Genomic DNA, 22,288 nt, shown 5'->3' on the forward strand with positions numbered 1-22,288 from the left:
ACTCTATGATTCTAGGATTCAATGATTCTATACACAAGAAGTGAGAGGAATTTAATATTATATTATATTATATCATATTTATTTATTTAGACCATTTCTACCCTGACCTTCTCACCCCCGAGAGGGGACTCAGGGCAGCTAACACAGGCAACAATTCAATGCCAACAGTATCAAAACAACAATAAAAACAGCAATATAAAATCCATTACATAACAATTAAACAGTGATATTAATTAAAATTACATAATCACATTGAACAAATCACATAATCACAGGTCATTAAGCCAATTTTCAAACAATCCTATTTTATCTTATTAGTATTACAAGATAGATTATATACCTACATATCTACTTTAATATAATAATAAAATCATACTTGTAATATATGATTCTTCTCACTTTCTGTGGTCTAAGCCCCATTGTTCTTCAATAGGAGTTGTTTGTAAGTTGGGTGTTTGTTACTTGGGGACCGTGGCCTGACTATGGATAAGTGTAGACGTTGGTATTCCTAGGACCACACTCACACACACACAGAGGGCAAGCCCCCTCGATACCAGTGCTGATGAGGGACTGAAGGATGTTGCCTTGCCTTTGCTCCCTGCAGAACTCCAGCAGCAGCGTGGCCCTGCTGCACAAGCACCTGCAGCTCCTCCTACCGCACGCCACAGACATCTTTTCCCGCTCTGCCATTCTGTTGAAGGAGAGTTCCTGGAACGGCAGCGTTGGCGAAAAGCTCAGAGGTGCGTCCTGCTTGTCGGGTCCGTTTCATCTTGCAAAAAATCTCCCACAAAAAGTGCCAAGCTTTACTGATGAGAATCCTTTTGGTTTCTGTTGCAGACGTGGTGTACGTCTCTGCAGCAGGAAGCATGCTTTGCCAGATCGTGAATTCCCTGCTGCTGCTGCCAGTCTCGGTTGCTCGGCCATTGCTGAGTTTCCTCCTGGACCTCCTGCCCCCTCTGGACTGCCTCAACCGACTGCTCCCAGCAGCAGCGCTTCTGGAAGATCAGGAGCTGCAGTGGCCACTCCATGGTAAGGCGGTCCGTGCTTTACAGCCCCGTGTCATAACTCATGTGAGCTTTGCAAAGCAGGAGCTGGAGTCTTATGCGGGTCTGTCTAATTTTGGGTAAGATGTAGAGTAAATCGAGATGGAGCTCTCACTACAATCGCCAAAAGTGGGCAAGGATGTCTTGGTTCGTGTTAAATCAGTTGGGAGAATTGTTTCATTGAATCCTAGAGTTGGAATAGGCTCCCAAAGGCCATCCAGTCCAACCACTTAGATATATAGATAGAGAGAAAAAGGGACCCCTAAAGACCATCCAGTCTAACCCCATAAGATCAAGAGAGAGAGGGGGGGATAATTACTAGAGTTGGAGGAGACCCCCAAAGACCATCCAGTCCAGACTCGGGGGGGAGGGGGTTAGAGTTGATAGGGACTCCCAAAGGCCATCCATTTTTTTTTGTTATGAGTTTTATGTTATTGTTTTGTATTATTTGTTGTTATTGCTTTTATTATTGATGTATTGTGGGCTCGGCCTCATGTAAGCCTCACCGAGTCCCTTGGGAGATGGTAGCGGGGTAGAAATAAAGTATTATTATTATTATTATTATCCAGTCTAACCCATAAGATACAGAGAGAGAGATGATTTCTAGTTTTGGAGGAGATCCCCAAAGACTATCCAGTCCAGTTTCTTTTAGAGAGAGAGAGAGATGACTCCTAGATTTAGAAGAGACCCCAGTGGCCATCCAGTCCAGCTCCTTAAGCTAGAGAGAGTCTTTGGATGATTATCTTACTTTTCTTGTGTTGACTCCTGTTCAGCTTGTGGTCTACTGAGACCCCCGGCTAGCTTTCCCACAGACCAGTTTCCAAGTCCTTGACTCTCGATGTAACCTGGTGATTCCTTCCTGCAGGTGGTCCAGAGCTGGTGGACCCATCCGGGGTGCCCTTGCCACAGCCGGCCCAGTCCTGGGTCTGGCTAGTTGACCTGGAGCGAACAGTGGCGCTGCTGATCGGTCGCTGCCTGGGAGGGATGCTGCAGGGCCCCCCCGCCTCGCCTGAGGAGCAGGACACCTCCTTCTGGCTCAAGACCCCCCTCTTCAGCGACGGGGTCGAGGTGGACGTCCCACAACTAGGTACCAAAGCGGGGTATGGCCCTTGAGCAGGCACGGGGCCCCTTTGGCTCTCCCTACATGGGAAGCGAGGCTTTTAGACCAGGCTTGGGCCAACTTTGGCCCTCCCTCCAGGTGTTTTGTACTTCAACTCCCACCATTGCTAACAGCCGGTTGGCCCAGACCTGGTGTAGAGACAGAGGGAAGCATTTTCTTCTTAATAGCAGGAGCCCCTGCCTTGAGATTAATGCGACCGGGGGGAATTGCACCGTCAAAATACCCGTCTTGAATCAAGTCTCAGGTGCCATCAAGTCTAATGCACATCTCACTTTTTCTAAACCCTGGAACAAAAAAAAGGGATTTGCTGCTGAACAGAATGCGCAAAAAATGCTCTCTTTGTAATTTGGCCATAAAAAGGTGTTGCTGCCGGCGTAAAAATTCCTTCCTCAAAACACCAAAGCTTCCTGCAATGGAAAGGAAACCCTTGTGTTGCAGCTATGCTATACAGTGAATCCACTTTAATTGTCTTGGTTCAATGCTATGGAGTCCTGGGAGCTGTAGTTTGACCAGGCCTTGGGCCTTCTATGCCTTCTCAGCTGGTGCCAAACTACGAACTGCGAATCCCAGGATCCCATAGCGTTGAATGAAAGATGGTGCCCTCTTGAAGTTCAGCACTAAGGGGATCACCTTATGACACCAATCTCATTTTGAAAAGGCCACTTAGCCCCAAAAACTGAAATTGGAGTAAGTGCAGCCCTTCTGTATGGCTTTCTGTATTGTTTCAGAGAAGTCCATGAGTTCTCTGCTGGAAGCCGCCCTCTCCGGCAATGAGGAGCAGAAGCCCTTTGACTACAAGCTGCGCCCGAACATCTCCGTGTTTGTGGACCTTGCCTTGGGCTGTGCCAAGGAGCCGGCCCGGAGCCTCTGGGTCAGCATGCAGGACTACGCCACCAGCAAAGGCAAGTTCTGTTGTGTACTGCAAGCCATCAGCCTTAAGCAGGACTTGGGAGCCTTCAAGAGCCACCTCACTGTGTCTTGGGCGAAGGACCCTTTCATTCAACGCTATGGAATCCTGGGATTTGTACTTCATAGTTTGGCACCAGCATCCTTTGGCAGAGAAGTCTCAAGCCCTTGTCAAACTACAGCTCCCAGGACTCCATAGCATAGATGCCGGAGTCAAGATTATCTTCGGCTGTAGAGATGGGTGAGGTCTGTTGGGCTTGGTGCAACAGGGGTGGGCTGTGCCATCCTTAGCTTCGATTTGCGCATCCCGTCCAACTCCAAGATGAAGATGGTGACGATATTATAACAATAATACATTTTATTTGTTTCCTGCCTCTTCTGACATCTTGATGAGTTGCAAATCAGTCCTGTTCACTTCAAGGGGGCTTTGCTGTGTTTCATCTCACGCTTATGGCTGGCTGTTATGTCAACAAATGTATTCCTAATACCACAGTGTAATACACATTTTGTTCCTGGGTGATAAATATCATTTCCCAATTGGGTATTATTGTTATCATCATCATCGTTGATGATGATGATAACAATAAAACTGCCTTGAGTTGCTGATAGGCTGAGAAAGGCGGTATACAAATACAGCAAATAAATAAATAAATAATAGATCGTTATTATTTCTACAATAGAATTGAACAGAACAGTATTTAAAAAACCCTGTGAATATCTTCCATCATTGAGTCTCAAGATAAGATAAGATAAGATAAGATAAGAAGAGAAGATGTATTGTCGAAGGTTCTCATGGCTGGAATCACTAGGTTCTTGTGGGTTATTTCGGGCTATAGGGCCATGTTCCAGAGGCATTTCTCCTGATGTTTCGCCTGTTTTTACAGAAACAACCAGGCACATCTTAACACCTCTCAACAAAAGATTTTCCCAGGCTCAGCCAGGCCTTCAAATGCTAATGAAGGTGGTCAGTTGAAACATTCACACCTAGCTCCAGCAGAGAAGAGCTCTTTGCCCCACCCCAGCCATTCCACAGATATACAAACCCATTGTCCTATTTCCAACAGACCTCACTACCTCTGAGGATGCTTGCCATAGATGTAGGCGAAACGTCAGGAGAAATGCCTCTGGAACATGGCCCTATAGCCCGAAAAAACCCACAAGAACCTAGAGAAGAAGATCATTGAGTGGTGCAGCTGGCTGAGTGTCAGTTGCATTAAGATCACTCTGACCAAAAGGTCATGAGTTCGAAGCCAGCCCAGGTTGGAGTGGGCTTCCAACCAATTGTGTAGCCTGTTGTCGACCTTTGCAACCCGAAAGACAGTTGCATCTGTCAAGTAGGAAAATTAGTTACCACCTTAAAATGTGAGGAGGCTAAATTAACTGATTTATGAGGCCATAAAGAAGATTCCAGCAAAGCATTCCAGCGGGGAAGCATGCGGGGAATGCGGAAATGCTTCATCAGCGTCGCAGATGGACGATGAAAGCGACAGCTCCCCTGGCAGCCAGAAAAAGTTAAATAGCTCTGTGTATGTCTGTATATGTTTGTGTGTCAAAAATTGGCATTGAATGTTTGCCATATATGTGTACACTGTAATCCGCCCTGAGTCCCCTGCGGGGTGAGAAGGGCGGAATATAAAAGCTGTAAATAAATAATAAATAATTTAGTCTCAACCAATTCAACCAAGTTTGTGGCAGCCACAAGACAACAAAGTTTCTGGAGTAGAACAACTACTTTCAAAGTAATGACTGCACAATTAAACAGGAATAATACTTTCAAAGTAGGGACAGAACATTTTAAACATTTCTTTCATAGTGTATTTTCTAGAAATCTTCAGGGTAGATCAAGTAGTGTTAGAACCATGCCTAATTCATTCAATCCAAAGCCACAAGCCGACTTGAAAAACAGACAGGGAGCAGGTAAGACATTTCATGCCAACCCAAGCTTTAACAGCAGGCTCCTTGGCTGTTGCATTAGGAATGCTGTTTGTGACTTGGGCCTTATAATGGAACCGTAACAGCTTTCCTCCTTTTGCTCCAGATTGGGACAGTGCCACGCTGAGCAGCGAGTCCCTCTTGGACACTGTCTCCAGGTTTGTCCTGGCTGCCCTTTTGAAGCACACCGGCCTCCTCGACCAGGCCAGCGGAGAGAGCAGGTGAGCACCTGGGAAGCACCTTCGGGCCTCTGCCAGAATCACAAACAGGCCACCCTGACTTATAAACATCTGACTTGCAGACAACTCTTAGTTACGAACAAAGCTGGACTGGATGCCCTTTGGGAACTCTTCCAAATTTATGATACTATATCTATTTCATATATGTGTGTGTGTTCACACACACACACACACACACACACACCATCCCCAACTTCCAAACATCCAACTTAGAAATGACTCGGTTAAAAATGGGGCTGGATTGGATAGCTTTTGGGGATCCCTTCCAAATCTAAGACATTATATCTATCTCATTCATATATATATATATATATATAGAGAGAGAGAGAGAGAGAGAGAGAGAGAGAGAGATAATATCCTAGATATATATGCTGACGTCCCCAAGTTACAAACATCTGACTTACAAAGGATTCACAGTTAAGAATGGGGCTGAGACCACAGGAAGTGAGAGAAGCCTCTTCTTTGGAAGGAAGGAAGGGAAACCCACTCCTGGAAGAGAGAGCCATTATTATGATAGGGGGAAGCGGTCTCCACTTCCATACAGATTCAACTTAAGAGTCAGATCCTTAGGGGCAAGTGACCATGTGCTCCTGCAGTTTGAGGTACAAAGGATGCCCGAAACTAAGACAAGTCAAACCCGCATTTTGGACTCTAGGAGAACTGACTTCCGAAAAATGAAGGAAATACTCAGCAGCATTCCGTGGGCACAGATATTAAGAAACATGGGAGTTACGGATGGATGGGAGTTTCTCAAGAGTGAAATACTCAAGGTGCAATTGCAAACCGTGCCAACAAAAAGAAAAAATAGGACAAGTGCAAAGAAGCCAGAATGGATGTCCAAAGAACTTCTAACTGTGCGAGACACAAAAGAGACATGCACAAGAAGTGGAAAAAGGGAGAAATCACCAAAGAAGAATTCAAACAAATAGCCAAGTCCTATAGGGAAAGGTCCACAAGGCTAAAGCACAAAGTGAGCTCAGGCTTTCCAGAAACATTAAAAACAATAAAAAGGGCTTCTTTTCTTATGTCAGTAGAAAAAGGAAGAACAAGGAGGCAATAGGGCCTCTTTGAGGAGAAGATGGGGCAATGTTGACAGGGGATAGGGGAAAGTCAGAACTATTAATGCCTTCTTTGCCTCGGACTTCTCACAAAAAGAAAGTAATCTTCAACCTCAGCAAGATGGAGTGGATGAGGGATTAGAGGACATCCAACCCCAAATTGGGAAACAAGTAGTCCAGGAACTCCTGGCCGCTCTAAATGAGTTCAAGTCCCCAGGGCCAGATCAACTACACCCAAGAGTATTGAAGGGACTAGTGGAAATCATCTCGGAACCATTGGGAATAATCTTTTAGAGTTCTTGAAGAACGGGAGAAGTTCCAGCAGATTGGAAGAGGGCCAGTGTGGTCCTAATCTTCAAGAAGGGAAAAAAGGATGACCCAAACAATTACCGTCCAGTCAGCCTCACGTCGATACCAGGCAAGATTCTGGAAAAAAATGTTAGGGAAGTGGTCTGCAAACACTTAGAAACAAATGCGGTCATCGCTAATAGTCAACACGTATTTATCAAAAACAAGTCATGCCAGACTAATCTGATCTCTTTTTCGATAGAGTTACAAGCTGGGTAGAAGTGGGGAATGACGTGGATGTAGCATATCTGGATTTCAGTAAGGCCTTCAACAAGGTCCCCCATGACCTTCTGGCAAATAAATTAGTCCAATGTGGGCTAGGCAAAACTATGGTTAGGTGGAATGAAGTTCAACAGTGACAAATGGAAGATACTCCACTTAGGCAGAAAAAATGAAATGCAAAGATACAGAATGGGGGAGGCGTGACTCGAGAGCAGTACGTGTGAAAAAGATCTTGGAGTCCTCGTGGACAACAAGTTAAACATGAGCCAACAATGTGATGCTGCAGCAAAAAAAAGCCAATGGGATTTTGGCCTGCATCAATAGGAGTATAGTGTCTAGATCCAGGGAAGTCATGCTACCCCTCTATTCTGCCATGATTAGACCACACCTGGAATATTGTGTCCAATTCTGGGCACCACAATTGAAGAGAGATCTTGACAAGCTGGAATGTGTCCAGAGGAGGGTTACTAAAATGATCAAGGGTCTGGAGAACAAGCCCTATGAGGAGTGGCTGAAAGAGTTGGGCATGTTTAGCCTGAAGGAGAGAAGGCTGAGAGGAGACATGAGAGCTATATATAAATATGTGAGAGGAAGTCATAGGGAGGAGGGAGCAAGTTTGTTTTCTGCTGCCCTGGAGACTAGGACACGGAACAGTGGCTTCAAACTACAAGAAAGGAGATTCCATCTGAACATTAGGAAGAACTTCCTGACTGTGAGAGCCATTCAGCAGTGGAACTCTCTGCCCCAGAGTGTGGTGGAGGCTCCTTCTTTGGAAGCTTTTAAACAGAGGATGGATGGCCATCTGTTAGGGGTGCTTTGAATGCAATTTTCCTGCTTCTTGGCAGGGGGTTGGACTGGATAGCCCATGAGGTCTCTTCCAACTCTATGATTCTATGTTTCTAAGAACAGGTCTACAGGACCTGTCTGGCTTGTCGCTTTTCAGTGTGTGTGTGGGGGGGGGGGTGCATGTGATTTTACCCCCCTTTGACGGAACTCTTGTGCCTTCAGATACCAGCCAGGCAAAGCTCTGGTCGAAGTGTATCGGTGCGTGTACAAAGTCCGAAGCCGTTTGCTTGCCTGCAAGAACATGGAGCTCATTCAGACCCAGTCATCCTCAAGAGACCGATGGGTGAGTCCAAAGACCTAAGTTTCACGTTTTGGGGAATGAGATTGCTTTTGATTCCTTTTTTAAGGGTCAAAATGGTATGGGTGCTTGTTCCCCTTTCTCTCTGCCCAGTAGGCCTTCTCCCAGTTCTGGAAACTTGTGGTTAATTCTGTGATTCATCAGCGACCAGGCTTTATTTTTGTGCTGCCAAATAACCTCACTTTTTCAAGCATTACAAACTTTTGTACTTTGCCATAAGCAAACTCTGTAAGGGGCATTTTTTATCCTCAAGGAAGGAAATGAGCAGGCCTTGGACCCAGCCTTGAGCTGCAAGGGGAGGCAGGTAATAAATGTAGTAGTGCAGTGGTTCTCAACCTTCCTAATGCCGCGACCCCTTAATACAGTTCCTCATGTTGTGGTGACCCCCAACCATAATATTATTTTCGTTGCTACTTCATAACTGTAATTTCGCTATTGTTATGAATCGTCATGTAAATATCTGATATGCAGGATGTATTTTCATTCAGTGGGCTAAATTTTGCACAAATACCCGATATGCCCAAATCTGAATACTGGTGGGGGGTTGATTTTGTCATTTGGGAGTTGTAGTTGCTGTAGTTCACCTACAATCAAAGAGCATTCTGAACTCCACCAACGATGGAGTTGAACCAGACTTGGCACACAGAAGTCCCACGACCGACAGAAAATGCTAGAACGGTTTGGTGGGCACTGACCTTGAGTTTGGGAGTTGTGGTTCACCTACATCCAGAGAGCACTGTGGACCCAAACAATGATGGATCTCGACCAAACTTGACACAAACACTCAATATGTTGAAATGTGAACTCTGGTGGAGTTTGGGGAAAATAGACCTTGGGAGTTGTAGTTGCTGGGATTTATAATCCATCTATAATCAAAGAGCATTCTGAACCCCACCAACTATTGAATTGGGCCAAACTTTCCACACAGAACCTCCATGACCAACAGAAAATACTGTGTTTTCTGGTGGTCTTTGGTGACCCCTCTGACAGCCACTCGCAACCCCTCCAGGGTTCCCAACCCCCAGGTTGAGAAACACTGTAGTAGTAGCAGCAGTAGTAGTAAAAGAAGTTGTTGTTGTTGTTGTTGATTTTGGGGGAAAGTAGAGGATGGGGTAGGGGTGGGGGACAAGGGAAGGAAAAAGAAAAAACAGATTAATTATTGTGTTGCCGAAGGCTTTCTTGACTGGAATCACTGGGTTGCTGTGAGTTTTCCGGGATGTATGGCCATGTTCCAGAAGCATTCTCTTTCTGCTGGGGGAATCCTTTGATGGGAGGTATTAGCCAGCTAATCACCTCCCAACAAAGGATTCCCCAGGCAGGAAGCAGCCAAGTCTTGAAGCTGCAAGGCTATTCATTGCTAATCAAGGTGATCTGTTGCAGTATTCACACTTGCCTCAAACAGACAAGAGTTCTTTCTCCCACCCTGGACATTATTCCACAGGAATATAAACCCCACTTGCCTTGTTTCCAAAAACCTCACAACCTCTGAGGATGCCTGCTATAGATGTGGGTGAAATGTCAGGAGAAAATGCTTCTGGAACATGGCCATACAGCCCGGAAAACTCACAGCAACCCAGATTTATTATTGGTTAAGGTAAAGGTAGTCCCCTGACATTAAGTCCAGTCATGTCTAACTCTGGGGTGTGGTGCTCATCTCCATTTCTAAGCCGAAGAGCCAGCGTTGTCCGTAGACACCTCCAAGGTCATGTGGCCGGCATGACTGCATGGAGCGCCATTATTGGTTAGTTGCATCTTTACAAATGTCTGGTATGAAGATTGGTTGTATCTTCTGTTTTCTCACATTGTCTTCCGGTCTTCATATGTTCTTTTTCACTTCTTCTTCAGTGGAAATCAAACTGAATTTTTCATAGCAGATTATTTCACATTAAAACTTTTCTTGAATTATTATAGAAGAATAAGTTTTGATTTCCCTGCCTCTCTTCTGCAGCTGTCAGAGAATCTAGACTCCTCGGAGCTGGATGCACAGGAGAGCTCCTTCACGCGCACCATTGATGAGGAGGCGGAGATGGAGGAGCAGGCCGAGCGCGAGAGGGAAGAGGGCCACCTGGAGCAGGAGGAGGAGGAGGAGGAGCACGAGCACGAAGTGATGACGGCTGGCAGTAAGTGAACCCCATAGAAACCTCTTCAGCAGGAGCTCCGCTGAAACTGCAGCCGGGGCTTATCTGCAAGTCCGCAAACACGTCTGAATGATTGCTGACGGCCGCCGAACTCTGCCTAGATGTTAAGACCTTTTGCTTTCTTTTGTGTGTTGCGTGTTACAGAAATCTTTCAATGTTTCCTATCAGCCCGCGAAGTGGCACGCAGCCGGGAGCGGAGCAGCGGTGGAGGGGCTGGGGCGCGCCTGGAGGGGGAGCTGCCCCCGGGGTCCCCACAGGAATGGCGCGGCAGCAGGGAGCTGCTCCTCCCGGAAGGGCAGGATGTCTACACCGCCGCCTGCAATGCCGTGGTCCACCGTTGTGCCCTGCTAATCCTGGGGGTCAGCCCCGTGGTGGAGGAGCTGCAGCGGCAAAGGAGAGAGGAAGGGCTGGCCCCACAGCAGCAGCCGCCGCCATCCCTCTCCGGAGGAGGCGGCTCCGAAGGGGGAGCAGGAGGAGGGCTCATGACCAGGTGCGAGGGTTTGGGTCTTGCAGTCTTTGGTGTCTTCACAAAACCTGAAATTGATGTGTCCGGGATTTGGGTCTTCTCTCCTACCTCCTTGCGTCAAAGATATTTATTCCAGGTTTTGTGAACTGCCTTAAGGCCTCGGAGGGAGGAGAGAAGGACAGAGCTCCAGAGACCTCCGCTTTGTCGTTTTCAAGTTGCCTTGCCTTTGGAGAAGGAAAGAAGGAAGGAAGGAAGTTAAGGGAAAATCAAACCCAAAGGCTCTGCAGTTTTAACAAACAAACAAACAAACAAAAGCAGAGCTAGGTTCTTGTGGGTTTTTTCGGGCTATAGAGCCATGTTCTAGAGGCATTTCTCCTGACGTTTCGCCTGCATCTATGGCAAGCATCCACAGAGGTAGTGAGGTCTGTTGGAAATAGGACAATGGGTTTATATATCTGTGGAATGGCTGGGGTGGGGCAAAGAGCTTTTCTCTGCTGGAGCTAGGTGTGAATGTTTCAACTGACCACCTTCATTAGCATTTGAAGGCCTGGCTGAGCCTTGGGTCACACCGTCTACAGAAAACCCACACACACAGATAGATATCTACATAAAAACTCCAACCATCACCCAAGTCAGAAAAGAAGCTCCATTAAAGCCTTGGCAGACCGTGCAAAAAGAATCTGCGAACCCCACCTCCTCCAAGATGAACTGAACCACCTCAACTGGGCTCTCCGGGCCAATGGATACTCCACCTCAGACATCAGAAGAGCTGCAAGACCAAGAACAAGCCACGAAAGTAAAGATGAAGATCCACCCAGAGGAAAAGTGTTCCTGCCATACATCAAGGGAACCACTGACCGCATGGGGAAGCTGATGAGGAAACACAACATACAAACAATCTACAAACCCACCAGGAAAATCCAACAAATGCTACGTTCAGCAAAGGACAAGAGGGATCCTCTCACTTCTGCAGGAATCTACCATATCCCATGCAGCTGTGGACAAGTCTACATAGGGACCACCAAACGCAGCGTTGCCCAAACAAGAATCAAGGAACATGAAAGGCACTGCAGACTACTCCAACCAGAGAAGTCAGCCATAGCAGAGCACCTGATGAACCAGCCTGGAAACAGCATATTATTTGAGAACACAGAAATGCTGGACCACACCAACAACCACCATGTCAGACTACACAGAGAAGCCATTGAAATCTACAAGCATGTGGACAATTTCAACAGAAAGGAAAAGACCATGAAAATGAACAAAATCTGGCTACCAGTATTAAAAAACTCAAAAATTACAACAGCAATACAACAGAGGGGAAACAACCAGGCACATCTTAATACCTCTCAGCTAGAGATTTTCCCAGGCTCAGCCAGGCCTTCAAATGCTAATGAAGGTGGTCAGTTGAAACATTCACACCTAGCTCCAGTAGAGAAAAGCTCTTTGCCCCACCCCAGCCATTCCACAGATATATAAACCCATTGTCCTAATTCCAACAGACCTCACTACCTCTGAGGATGCTTGCCATAGATGCAGGCGAAACGTCAGGAAAAATGCCTCTAGAACATGGCTCTATAGCCCGAAAAAACCCACAAGAACCTAGTGATTCCAGCCATGAAAGCCTTCGACAATACAAAAGCAGAGCTGTTTATTTGAGGATGGAGTTGTAAATATGCAATTGTCCTATTGAAATAAGCTTCAGTACAGATACAAGTTTAAGTAACTTTCATAATACACACAGGACAAAGTTCAATAGTGAAACAAACAGAATATATAAGGTTTACAAAATAATATCATAGGACATATATATCAATGAATATATCAACCTTGAAAACAGTTCACGTTGTGTTCAGTAAACTTGAGAATACACTTTCAGTATGTCCATAATGTTTTTCACAAATGTTCACGTCGTGTTCCACAAACTTAGGAGTATAGTTCACGTTGAATGTATCAAACTTGGAAATTCGTGTTGTGTTTAGCAAACTTGGGAGTACACAACAAGGTTCCCCGGGTGTTTTGTGTCCTTGTTTCAAGAATAAATTCTCTTCATCGGGCTTCTTGGGGGTTATTTCATTCAATCAAATGTAATAGTCACTTCTGTTGAAAGTGTTCTGTTGTCCTGTATGTATTATGTATGTATTATGTATGTATGTATTATGAAAGTTACTTAAACTTGTATCTGTACTGAAGCTCATTTCAATAGGATAATTGCATATTTACTAGGCTTGGGCAATCCATGGTTCTAAATGGTTCTAAAGTACTTACAAAACAAGTTCTGGTGATGAAAATTTCAAAACTCTAACAAAACTCTCAAAAATTAATTATAAATAGCAGTTCCTAATTGGTTCTGTCATAAAAATTGCCAGTAATGAAATAATAATTACATTTTGAAAGTTTTGTTAGAGTTCTGAAATTTTCACCACCAGAATTTTAGTTTTGTAAGTACTTTAGAACCATTTAGAACCATGGATTGCCCAAGCCTAATATTTACAACTCTTTTATAGATATCTGTGTTATTAGAGTATTTGAGGATGGACCTTCCCTCCCTCCTGCTTCTCCTCCTCCTCCTCTGCTTTCGGAGCTAAGACATTTTATGTATTTGGAAAAACCAACTTTTTTTTTCTCACACAATAGTCTCAACTCCCCCATTAGTGTGACCATTATGCGATGAAATACAGAATTGTGTCGCACCTCCATTTCACCTTTTCCCCTTTCCTTGTGGGTCTGTGCAAGGCAGAAGCGAGAGCCTGATGGCTGAGAGCCACTCAGTCCATTCCATGTCCAACTACAAGCTGCTGAAGTCACGGAGCGAGTCGGACCTGTCTCAACCTGAATCCGACGAAGAAGGCTACTCCCTGGTAGGCAAAAGAACATGCGCCCTGCTCTGCCCTGTCCTTTTGGCAGCACATCTGCTCATACCAATGCAAAGCATCCACAAGGGTTCTCACTCACTCTCTTGTTGCTTTCTGTAGAATGGACGGCGAAATGTGGACCTGGATTTGGCATCATCGCATAGAAAGAGGGGTAATGTCTCTTTTCCCCTGGGAATTTGTTATGTGCGTCTTTGATTGCTTCCTATAAAGCCATGGCCTCAACTTTTCCTTGGTTCAGGGACTCCTTTCTGTTTTGGTTTGTTAAGCAAGGGATTCTGGGAAACTCCCTGCCTCTGACATGCTTAGGTCCCTCTTGTCAGGCTAGATTTTGGCCCAACCTTGTAGGACAACAAAGGACAGCTTGTTGTCTGTGCCGTTTTAAGCTTCAAATAGAACTAAAGCAAAAAAAACAAAACACATCTTCAGGACTGAGAAATATAATTTGCGGCACAGTTTTCATGGACACGTCTTGATGAAGTGCACTATGTCCATGAAAGCGAATGCTAGAAATCTCTTCCAAGTTAGTTTCAAAGGTGTCATTGAAACGTTTGTGTCTCATTGTTCCAAAACAGACTAACTGAATATTAAACTGAGTTGGCCTTTTAACATTTTTATGTATTGCCTGCCTTGAGGAGAGGTGGTGAATAAATAAAATATTGTTATTAACTTATTGTTAATAGGACACTGGGATGGTGGCACAGCTGGCTGAGTGTCAGCTGAATTAAGATCACTCTGACCAAAAGGTCATGAGTTCGAAGCCAGCCCGGGTTGGAGTGGGTTTCCAACCAATTGTGTAGCCTGTTGTCAACCATTGCAACCCGAAAGACAGTTGCATCTGTCAAGTAGGAAAATTAGGTACCACCTTAAAGTGTGGGGAGGCTAAATTAACTAATTTATGAGGCCATAAAAAAAGACTCCAGTAAGCACTCCAGCAAAAAGCACGCGGGGAATGCGGAAGTACTTCATCAGTGTCGCAGATGGACGATGAAAGCGACAGCTCCCCTGGCAGCCAGAAAAAGTTAAATAGCCTTTGTCTATGTCTGTATATGTTTGTATGTCAAAATTGGCATTGAATGTTTGCCATATATGTGTACACTGTAATCCGCCCTGAGTCCCCTGTGGGGTGAGAAGGGCGGAATATAAAAGCTGTAAATAAATAAATAAGAAGTATTGATACTCCTATACGATAGCATTACCCTAAATGTCAAGTCAGATCATGGAGCGGACTCAGTGGCTCCGCTGCTGAAAGGGAAGCATTTTATTTACACAAATCAATGGAGCAGAATAATAATAATAATAATAATAATAATAATAATAATAATGGATGGTATCCTTGATGGATGGATGGATGGATGGTATCCTTGAAGGGACTGGCTTGACCTTGAAGGAGCTACGGGTGGCCACTGCCAACAGGGAGGTTTGGCCTGGCATGGTCCATGAGGCCACCAAGAGTTATTATTTATTTATTTATTTATTACTTGGCTCTCCTTTTGCCTCAAGGCGGGTAACAAATAAAATAAAAATAAATAAATAAAAATGTAAATTTCATTTACACAAATCAGTGTAGTAGAATAATGATAATAGTAATGATGACGATAATAATAATAATAATAATAATAATAATAAATTAATTACCCAGCTCTCCTTTAGGCTCAAGGCAGGTAATAAATGAAATAAAAATAAATAAAAATGTGGTCCGTGACCTGCTTCCAATGCTTCCTTGATGCCAAACCTGGGTGCAAAGCCATTGCACCACTTGACCCCTTGAAATGATTAAGGAAGGGAGGCTGTAGGACCCAGAGGTGTCCCGTTCTATTGTGTCGGGGAGAGCATGGTCTTTTGGGCGAGAGATATCTCTTTGTGTGTATGATGCGCACCCACGCAGGGACCCCCTCCCTTTGGCGGTCCCCCCTTTATGGGTGGGGTGCAGGGCGATGGCTTCCTTCTGCTGTACCCAATGCCTCTCTTTGTCTTCTGATTCTTGTGTGGTAGTGTGTTTGCTCCTTTTGGGCCAGTTGAGCCCCAGGAAAAAGAAGAACTGCAAGCAAGTACCCGACGGCATGTTCTGGTTCTCCTTTTCTCTCCCTCTAGCTTTCCTACATACTTCTATGGCGCCTCGGAAGTATGTATAGCAGCAGGTCCATGCTCATTTTGAAGGTCTCATTGAATAGGAAGTGGCAAGTAAATGGCAGGCCTAAGGTTTAGGGGACTTGGCTTGCGTTTGCAGTGCCAAGATTGGAGCTCCCAAAACTCCTGTGTAGAGCTGGTTTTGTGTTCGGTTCAGGTTGCAAATGAAAGAATGAAAAGCTTGTTCTCAGGATGTCTCAAGGATCGGGTCCATTTCGTGGCATCTCTTCTGCAAAAGCTGTGTTGTGCCCTGGCTTCGGCCAATTAGAGAAGCGGATAATTAATGAAAATTTATTATATCTTATATTTTTATCATCATTTGCAGCTTTGAGTTCCCTTTGGGGAGATAAAACAGGGTATAAATAAATATAATCATCATCATCATAATCATCATCATTATTATCTAACTTCTTAAAGCATTATGAACACATTCGTAAATTGTAATAATGTATGAGGATGCAACGTATCTCATAACAACCACTTTTTGTATATATATTTATATATTTAAATTTTTTAATATATGATTTATGGCTTCTTTCACTCAGAGGTTTCTCGCTACATTTGTGCGACATGGTGAAGCCGACACACTGAATTTTTTGTGGCACACCGTTTGGAAAGTTCTGTTTTACAAAAATGACATAGTCAAGTGGTATTTTCAGTGTAACTGTTAGGAGTTATGGTTGGATCGGTCACGGTTATGGAGGCATATTTGCACACATGTTATTGTTTTGCACATGGATGCTTTCACAGTTCAAGAATAAAATGGCATTATGCAACCATTCACAACTATGAGGATAAAGTGTCTCCTTACTGTAGGATCTTGGCCACACCATGTATAAGGCCAGGGTTTCGTCTGGGTTTTGTTTCTGTTGGAAATAGGCAAACTTCTCAAGCCTCCACTAGTTATTTGTTTTCTATATATAATTCAGATTGCCTACTGTATTGTTGTGGGAAGGGCTGCAGACCATGTCATCAGGTCTGGGCTTATTCAGGACGGACTTCATTTTAGAAAAAGTATTTGCCTTAAGAAGACAGTAGGAACAGTTTATTTTGGACTTCAGTAGGAACAGTATGCTTAGAGACTAGACAGAGACTCTATTAGACTGTCAAAACAGAGAGATGCTTTGAACTGTGGACTATTGATTCTAAGAAAGATGCCGTGTGTTACCTACACAGAGAAACTACTTCAAATTCTATTTTTAACTGGATTGATAAGCAAAGTACCTGTATGCTGAATACATGAAGTTGGTGAGTAAACCAACTATGTTACTTTTAAAGATGTCTGCTTATTTTTGTCTCTTGCGAGCATTGTTTAAAGGCAAATATATTTTAAGGGAGAGTAGATGTTTTTGGGCAACTGAGAGGAACACTTCTGAAACTCTGCTGATTATATATATATATGTGTGTTTGTGCATTGGCGCATCTTTGTCCCTCTCAGTTCAAGGCAGTACCTAGGGACATCTGCGTAATTGCCGAGAAACCGGATTGCCTTGCATGAATACCATTTCCCCAAAAGGTTATGACTCTTAACTGGTCATGCTTTTAGCATCATTTTTTCAAAAGTTTGTGATTTCTACCAAGGTCATCCCTTTCCAAAGATCATAAAATCTCTCATCCCTTTCCAAAGATCATAAAATCTCTCAGAGATTCTGGAAATTCCCATTTCCCAAAAGTTTCTTGACATTGTACACTTCTAGGCCATTCTTTTGGTAATGAAGGCCCTGGTGGGAAGGGAGCAGGAATTTTCTGTGATGTTTGGGAACCTCATTCTTTGCAGTAAGAGCCTGTTGAATTTGAATTGATTCTTGCAGCATTGATGCTCAGCTCACTGCAGGACATTTGTGTGCTCCTCCCCGGTTGTGTCTAGAAAAGCAAATTATATGTTACTATAATGCAGAGGGAAGGCAGAATTGGAATAGTCAGTGCAGGTTTACTTGCCCTTTTACCCCCATTTCATAAACCATCACCTTTGCTTTGCCCGTGATAGTATAATATTGCAATGCAAGCACCACGTTTGCTTTAGAGGTGGCCATATGTTTTTAAACATTAAAAAGAAAGAGCATTGAGCACACTGTTTCTTTGGCTGCGGGCTGTGCTTCCCCCCCAAAAAAGACTCTCTTCCCCTTGTTTTCATTTGCTTCCCTTCTTCCTTAGCCTTTTTGCTTTCAGCTGAAGCTGCTTTTGCCTTTTATTTCTACCTGCGGCTTCTGAGAGGATGTTGGCCATCCGAACACAGCTGGAATTCTTTTGTGTGCCTATTTGTTTGTGTCACGTGCCCTATATTTGGCTAGCTGTGAGTGCATTACATGCCAGGAGACACACACTCCAGTCCCGCCCCTCCATTTCCATCCGTCTTGAATTGCAATCTGCAAATTTGCTCCTGTTGCTGTTGACATGGAGATATGCATTGTCGAAAGCTTTCATGGCCGGAATCCCTGGGGTGTTGTTGTGTGTTCGGGGATGAATGGCCATTGTGTTCTAGCAGCATTTGCTCCTTTTCTGTTTTGCCTGCATCTGTGGCTACTGGCATTTTCAGAGGGTCTGATGGGAGTCAAGCATGTGGAGTGTGTACACACACACACACACACACACACACCGGTGGAATAATGCCCAGGGTGGGAGGAAAGAGCCATTACCTGTTCACCAAGTGTAAAGGAGTGCAATTAGCAAGCTGAATTTGCAAGTGTTTGAGTGGAATCCACCTATTAGCAGGTGAGTAGCCATGAAGATCATATAGTCAAAATTTGCCTTCCAGTATAGAAAAACACCAGAATCAAGACAGTGATTAATGAACGCCACCCAGACACAGGAGACCTCCAGGCAGCAAGCAATCAAGGGCCAGTGAGCACCACCTAGGCTAAGGAGGTCTCCAGGGTGCCAAACAATTCAAAGAGAACAAAGACCAGGCTACTTCTTACCATATGCTGGCAAATATGGAAAGCACAAGAATGGCCATCAGATTGGAAAAAATCAACTTATATCTCCATGCCAAAAAAGGGAAATGCTAAAGAATGCTCAAACTTCCATATAGCGGCCCTTATTTCACATGCCAGTAAGGGAATGCTCAAGATCCTGCAAGGTAGACACCAGTAAGACATGGAGCGAGAGTTGCCAGATGTACAAGCTGGGTTTAGAAAAGGCAGAGGAACGAGAGACCAGACTGCCAACAACCATTGAATAATGGAGAAAGGCAGGGAGTTTCAGAAAAACATCTATTTCCGTTTTATTGACTATTCTAAAGCCCTTTACTGCGTGGATCATAATACATTGTGGCAAGTTCTTGGTGGGATGTATGGGGAGACCAAACCACCTTGCCTGTCTCCTGAGGAATCTGTATAATGGCCAAGTAGTAACAGTAAGAACAGACCATGGAACAACAGACTGGTTCCAGATTGAAAAAGGAGTATGGCAGAGCTGTCTACTCTCACCTAACCTATTCAACTTGTATGCAGAACACATCATGCGATGTCCATGTGGGGCTGGACGAATCCAAGGCTGGAATTAAAATTGCTGGAAGAAACATTAACAACCTTAGATATGCAGATGATCCCGCTTTGATGGCCAAAAGCAAGGAGGAGCTGAGGAACCTTCTAACCAAGATGAACGAAGAAAGGACAAAAGCTGGGTTGCAGTGAAATATAAAGAAAACCAAGATTATGGCAACAAGACTGATGGAGGGAAAAAACGTGGAGGAAGTGACAGACTTTGTATTTTTGACGCAAAGATAATTGCAAACGCAGACTGCAGCCAGGAAATCAGAAGACATTTACTTCTTGGGAGGAGAGCAATGACCAATCTTGATAAAAGAGTGATGAGTAGAGACATCATACTGGCAACAAAGATCCACATATAAAAGCAATGGTATTCCCCATAAGGAAGGCTGAGTAAAGGAAGAGAGATGCTTTTGAACTGTGGTGTTGAAGCAAAATGCTGAGAGGGCCTTGGACCACGAGAAGATCCAACCAGTCCATCCTCCAGGAAATAAAGCCAGACTGCTTGCTGGAGGGAAGGATATTACAGGCAAAGATGAAGTACTTTGGCCACATCATGAGAAGATAGGAAAGCTTGGAGAAGAGAAGGATGATGGGGAAAGGAGAAGGAAAAAGGAAGAGGGGCTGACCAAGGGCAAGATGGATGGATGGCATCCTTGAAGGGACTGGCTTGACCTTGAAGGAGCTACGGGTGGCCACCACCAACAGGGAGGTCTGGCCTGGGATGGTCCATGAGGTCACCAAGAGTCAGAAGCGAGTGAATGAATAAACAACAACTTCTTGGCGGATGCCCTCACTATGGACAATTCAATCTTAGCTACTCACATGCTAATGGAGGGATCCCGTTTGCATGCTTGCTAATTCCAGCTTGCTAATTCCACCCGTTAAACTTGGCTAACAGACAGTGTATCTTTCTTCCCACCCTGGACATTATTATATACTCCACTTGCTTGGCTACCATCAGATCCTCTGAAGATGCCAATAGCCACAGATGCAGGCAAAATGTCAGGGGAAAATGCTGGTAGAACATGTTGGCCAGTCAGACTGAAAACCACACAACACCCCATGGAGAGAGGCTCCTCTGGAAGTGACGAAGCCTTTGCTGTTGTGTTTCTGCAGGTGTGGGGCACAGCCCCATGGAGGCCCTGAGCGACTCCTGGGCACGCCTGAAGCAGCGAGACTGGCTCTATGGCTCCTCCTCCTGCCTCTTCGGGGAGTCGTTGTTGGACTTTGACCCCACCCAGGCTGTGGGGCTCCACACCATCATCGAGAACGTGGTGGGCTTCGTCAGCGGAGATGTGGGCAGCCCGCCGGGCTTTAAGGAGCCCGAGGAGAGCATGTCCACCAGCCCCCAGGCCTATGTCCTGGCCATGGAGCAGCAGCAGCAGCGCGCCGAGGTGTGTCTGGCCTTTGGGTAAAATAAGAGAAATAAAAGGGATGATTTATGTTAAGCATGGGCCAACTTCAGCCCTCCCTTCTACCAGCTGTTAGGAATTGTGGAAGTTGAAGTCCAAAACACCTGGAGAGAGAGCTGAAATTTGCCCATGCCTATATTAGACCTTCAAATCTGTCAACAGGAAGGAAGGAAGGCTATTGTTGTGTTGTGCTATTGTCAATGTTTATGCTATTTGAGTTGAGATTTTTAAATTGCTTTGTATTGTTGTTGTTATTGCTTGTTTTGATGTATTGTGGGCTAGGCCTTATGTAAGCCGCACCGAGTCCCTTGGGGAGATGGTAGCGGGGTACAAATAAAGTATTATTATTATTATTATTATTATTATTATTATTATTAGGAAGGAAGGAAGGAAGGAAGGAAGGAAGGAAGGAAGGAAGGGGGGAATCAGTCCCAAATGGCTCTGCGACTCTTATGTGTGGAACACAAAAATACCAGTCTTGCTACCCAAAAAATGGGAGTGCAACTTATGTGATGTAATACAGTTAACCTGTCAGTGGCTTCATGACTGGCTGTTAGCAATGGTGGGAGTTGAAGTCCAAAACACCTGGAGGGAGGGCTGAAGTTTTCCCATGCCTGCTCTAGTGGCAGCACATGCCATCATGGAGAGAAAGAGATCTGGTTGGCTTTGGGCTCATTTTCTCCGGTAGGTAGGTATGCTGCCTCCCAGCCTCTTGATTTCCCTTCTCAAAGACTGTTCATCTGGCCAGGGCTGTGCCGTGTAGCTTGCGCTCTTGTCGGCACATCGCAATGGACGTGTGTTGCTTCCTTCCAGCTGCGCTTGGAGGCCCTGCACCAGATCCTGGTCCTGCTCTCCGGGATGGAGGAGGAGAAGGGCAACAGTAGCGCCTCTGCTGCCTCCGCCTCCACCGCCGTGTCCCCTCTGGGGCTTCGCCAAGGGCTGGCCTTCCCATCGGCCTCCCTCCTCACCTCGGTGCGGCTGCAGTTCCTGGCTGGGTGCTTTGGCCTGGGCTCCGTGGGCCACACAGGCACCAAGGGGGAGAGCGTTCGCCTCCATCACTACCAGGTGAGGACTGCGGGCACGGGGGCTTCATAGCAGATCAGGACAGAGGCTGGACCTGCTGGTGATGGTCTTTGCGCTGAGTGTCCATTACCAGCCAGTGGATGTCTCCTTGGCCATCTCCACTGGCCTGCTCAACGTCCTCTCCCAGCTCTGTGGGACCGACACCATGCTGGGACAGACCCTGCAGCTCCTCCCCAAATTCTTTAAAGAGAGCTGTTCAGCAGTGAATCTCTGCCTCCCCAGAGTCTGGTGGAAGCTCCTTCCTTGGAGGCTTTTAAGCAGAGGCAGGATTGTCAGACACTTGAACACTGAGAGTCTTTGTTAATGCAACTTCTGTCCATCTCATAGTCAAAGGGCAAAGCATACCGATAGTCCAGGGTTTTTTTCCAAGGAGCAAAGTCAAGTGATCTCACCAACTCAAGCCATAATGCAGTCACCAAAGTCAAGGTCCCATCCAAAAGTTCACAGATGCAGATTCAGATTGCAGCAGTTCCACAACATTGCTCCCAGCAACTACCAGCTCATGCTTTCACCTGTTGGCCCTCACCTGAGCCAAGCAATTAGATCTCCTCAGTTGGATGCCATCAATCTTTAATTGCATCCTAGCTGGAATGCTTAATTCCTGCTCTGCTTCCTGGAGCTCCTGACCTTACACTTCCTTCCCTGGTCCTGGTTTTCCGGGGGAGATTCCTCAGTGCTCG

At 45.2% G+C, this 22,288-nt stretch overlaps 1 protein-coding gene across 6 annotated transcripts in view; it reads left to right on the forward strand.

Annotated features, from left to right (window-relative positions):
* The window catches only part of HERC1 (HECT and RLD domain containing E3 ubiquitin protein ligase family member 1), a 161,053-nt gene that overhangs the window by 57,680 nt on the left and 81,085 nt on the right, over window positions 1-22,288 (forward strand). For 5 of the 6 annotated variants that reach the window (XM_060755676.2, XM_060755679.2, XM_060755681.2 and 2 more), the window contains exons 16-27: window positions 605-740; window positions 838-1,029; window positions 1,909-2,130; window positions 2,892-3,065; window positions 5,108-5,222; window positions 7,877-7,997; window positions 9,961-10,132; window positions 10,295-10,640; window positions 13,357-13,477; window positions 13,592-13,643; window positions 20,230-20,507; window positions 21,339-21,590. In XM_060755676.2, coding sequence (XP_060611659.2) covers window positions 605-740; window positions 838-1,029; window positions 1,909-2,130; window positions 2,892-3,065; window positions 5,108-5,222; window positions 7,877-7,997; window positions 9,961-10,132; window positions 10,295-10,640; window positions 13,357-13,477; window positions 13,592-13,643; window positions 20,230-20,507; window positions 21,339-21,590 — 2,181 coding nt within the window. The remainder of the gene's footprint in view (window positions 1-604; window positions 741-837; window positions 1,030-1,908; window positions 2,131-2,891; window positions 3,066-5,107; window positions 5,223-7,876; window positions 7,998-9,960; window positions 10,133-10,294; window positions 10,641-13,356; window positions 13,478-13,591; window positions 13,644-20,229; window positions 20,508-21,338; window positions 21,591-22,288) is intronic. The other variant, XM_060755680.2, reaches the window with a different exon arrangement.

Source organism: Anolis sagrei, chromosome 9 (genome assembly GCF_037176765.1).
Source record: "Anolis sagrei isolate rAnoSag1 chromosome 9, rAnoSag1.mat, whole genome shotgun sequence".
NCBI lineage: Eukaryota > Metazoa > Chordata > Lepidosauria > Squamata > Dactyloidae > Anolis > Anolis sagrei.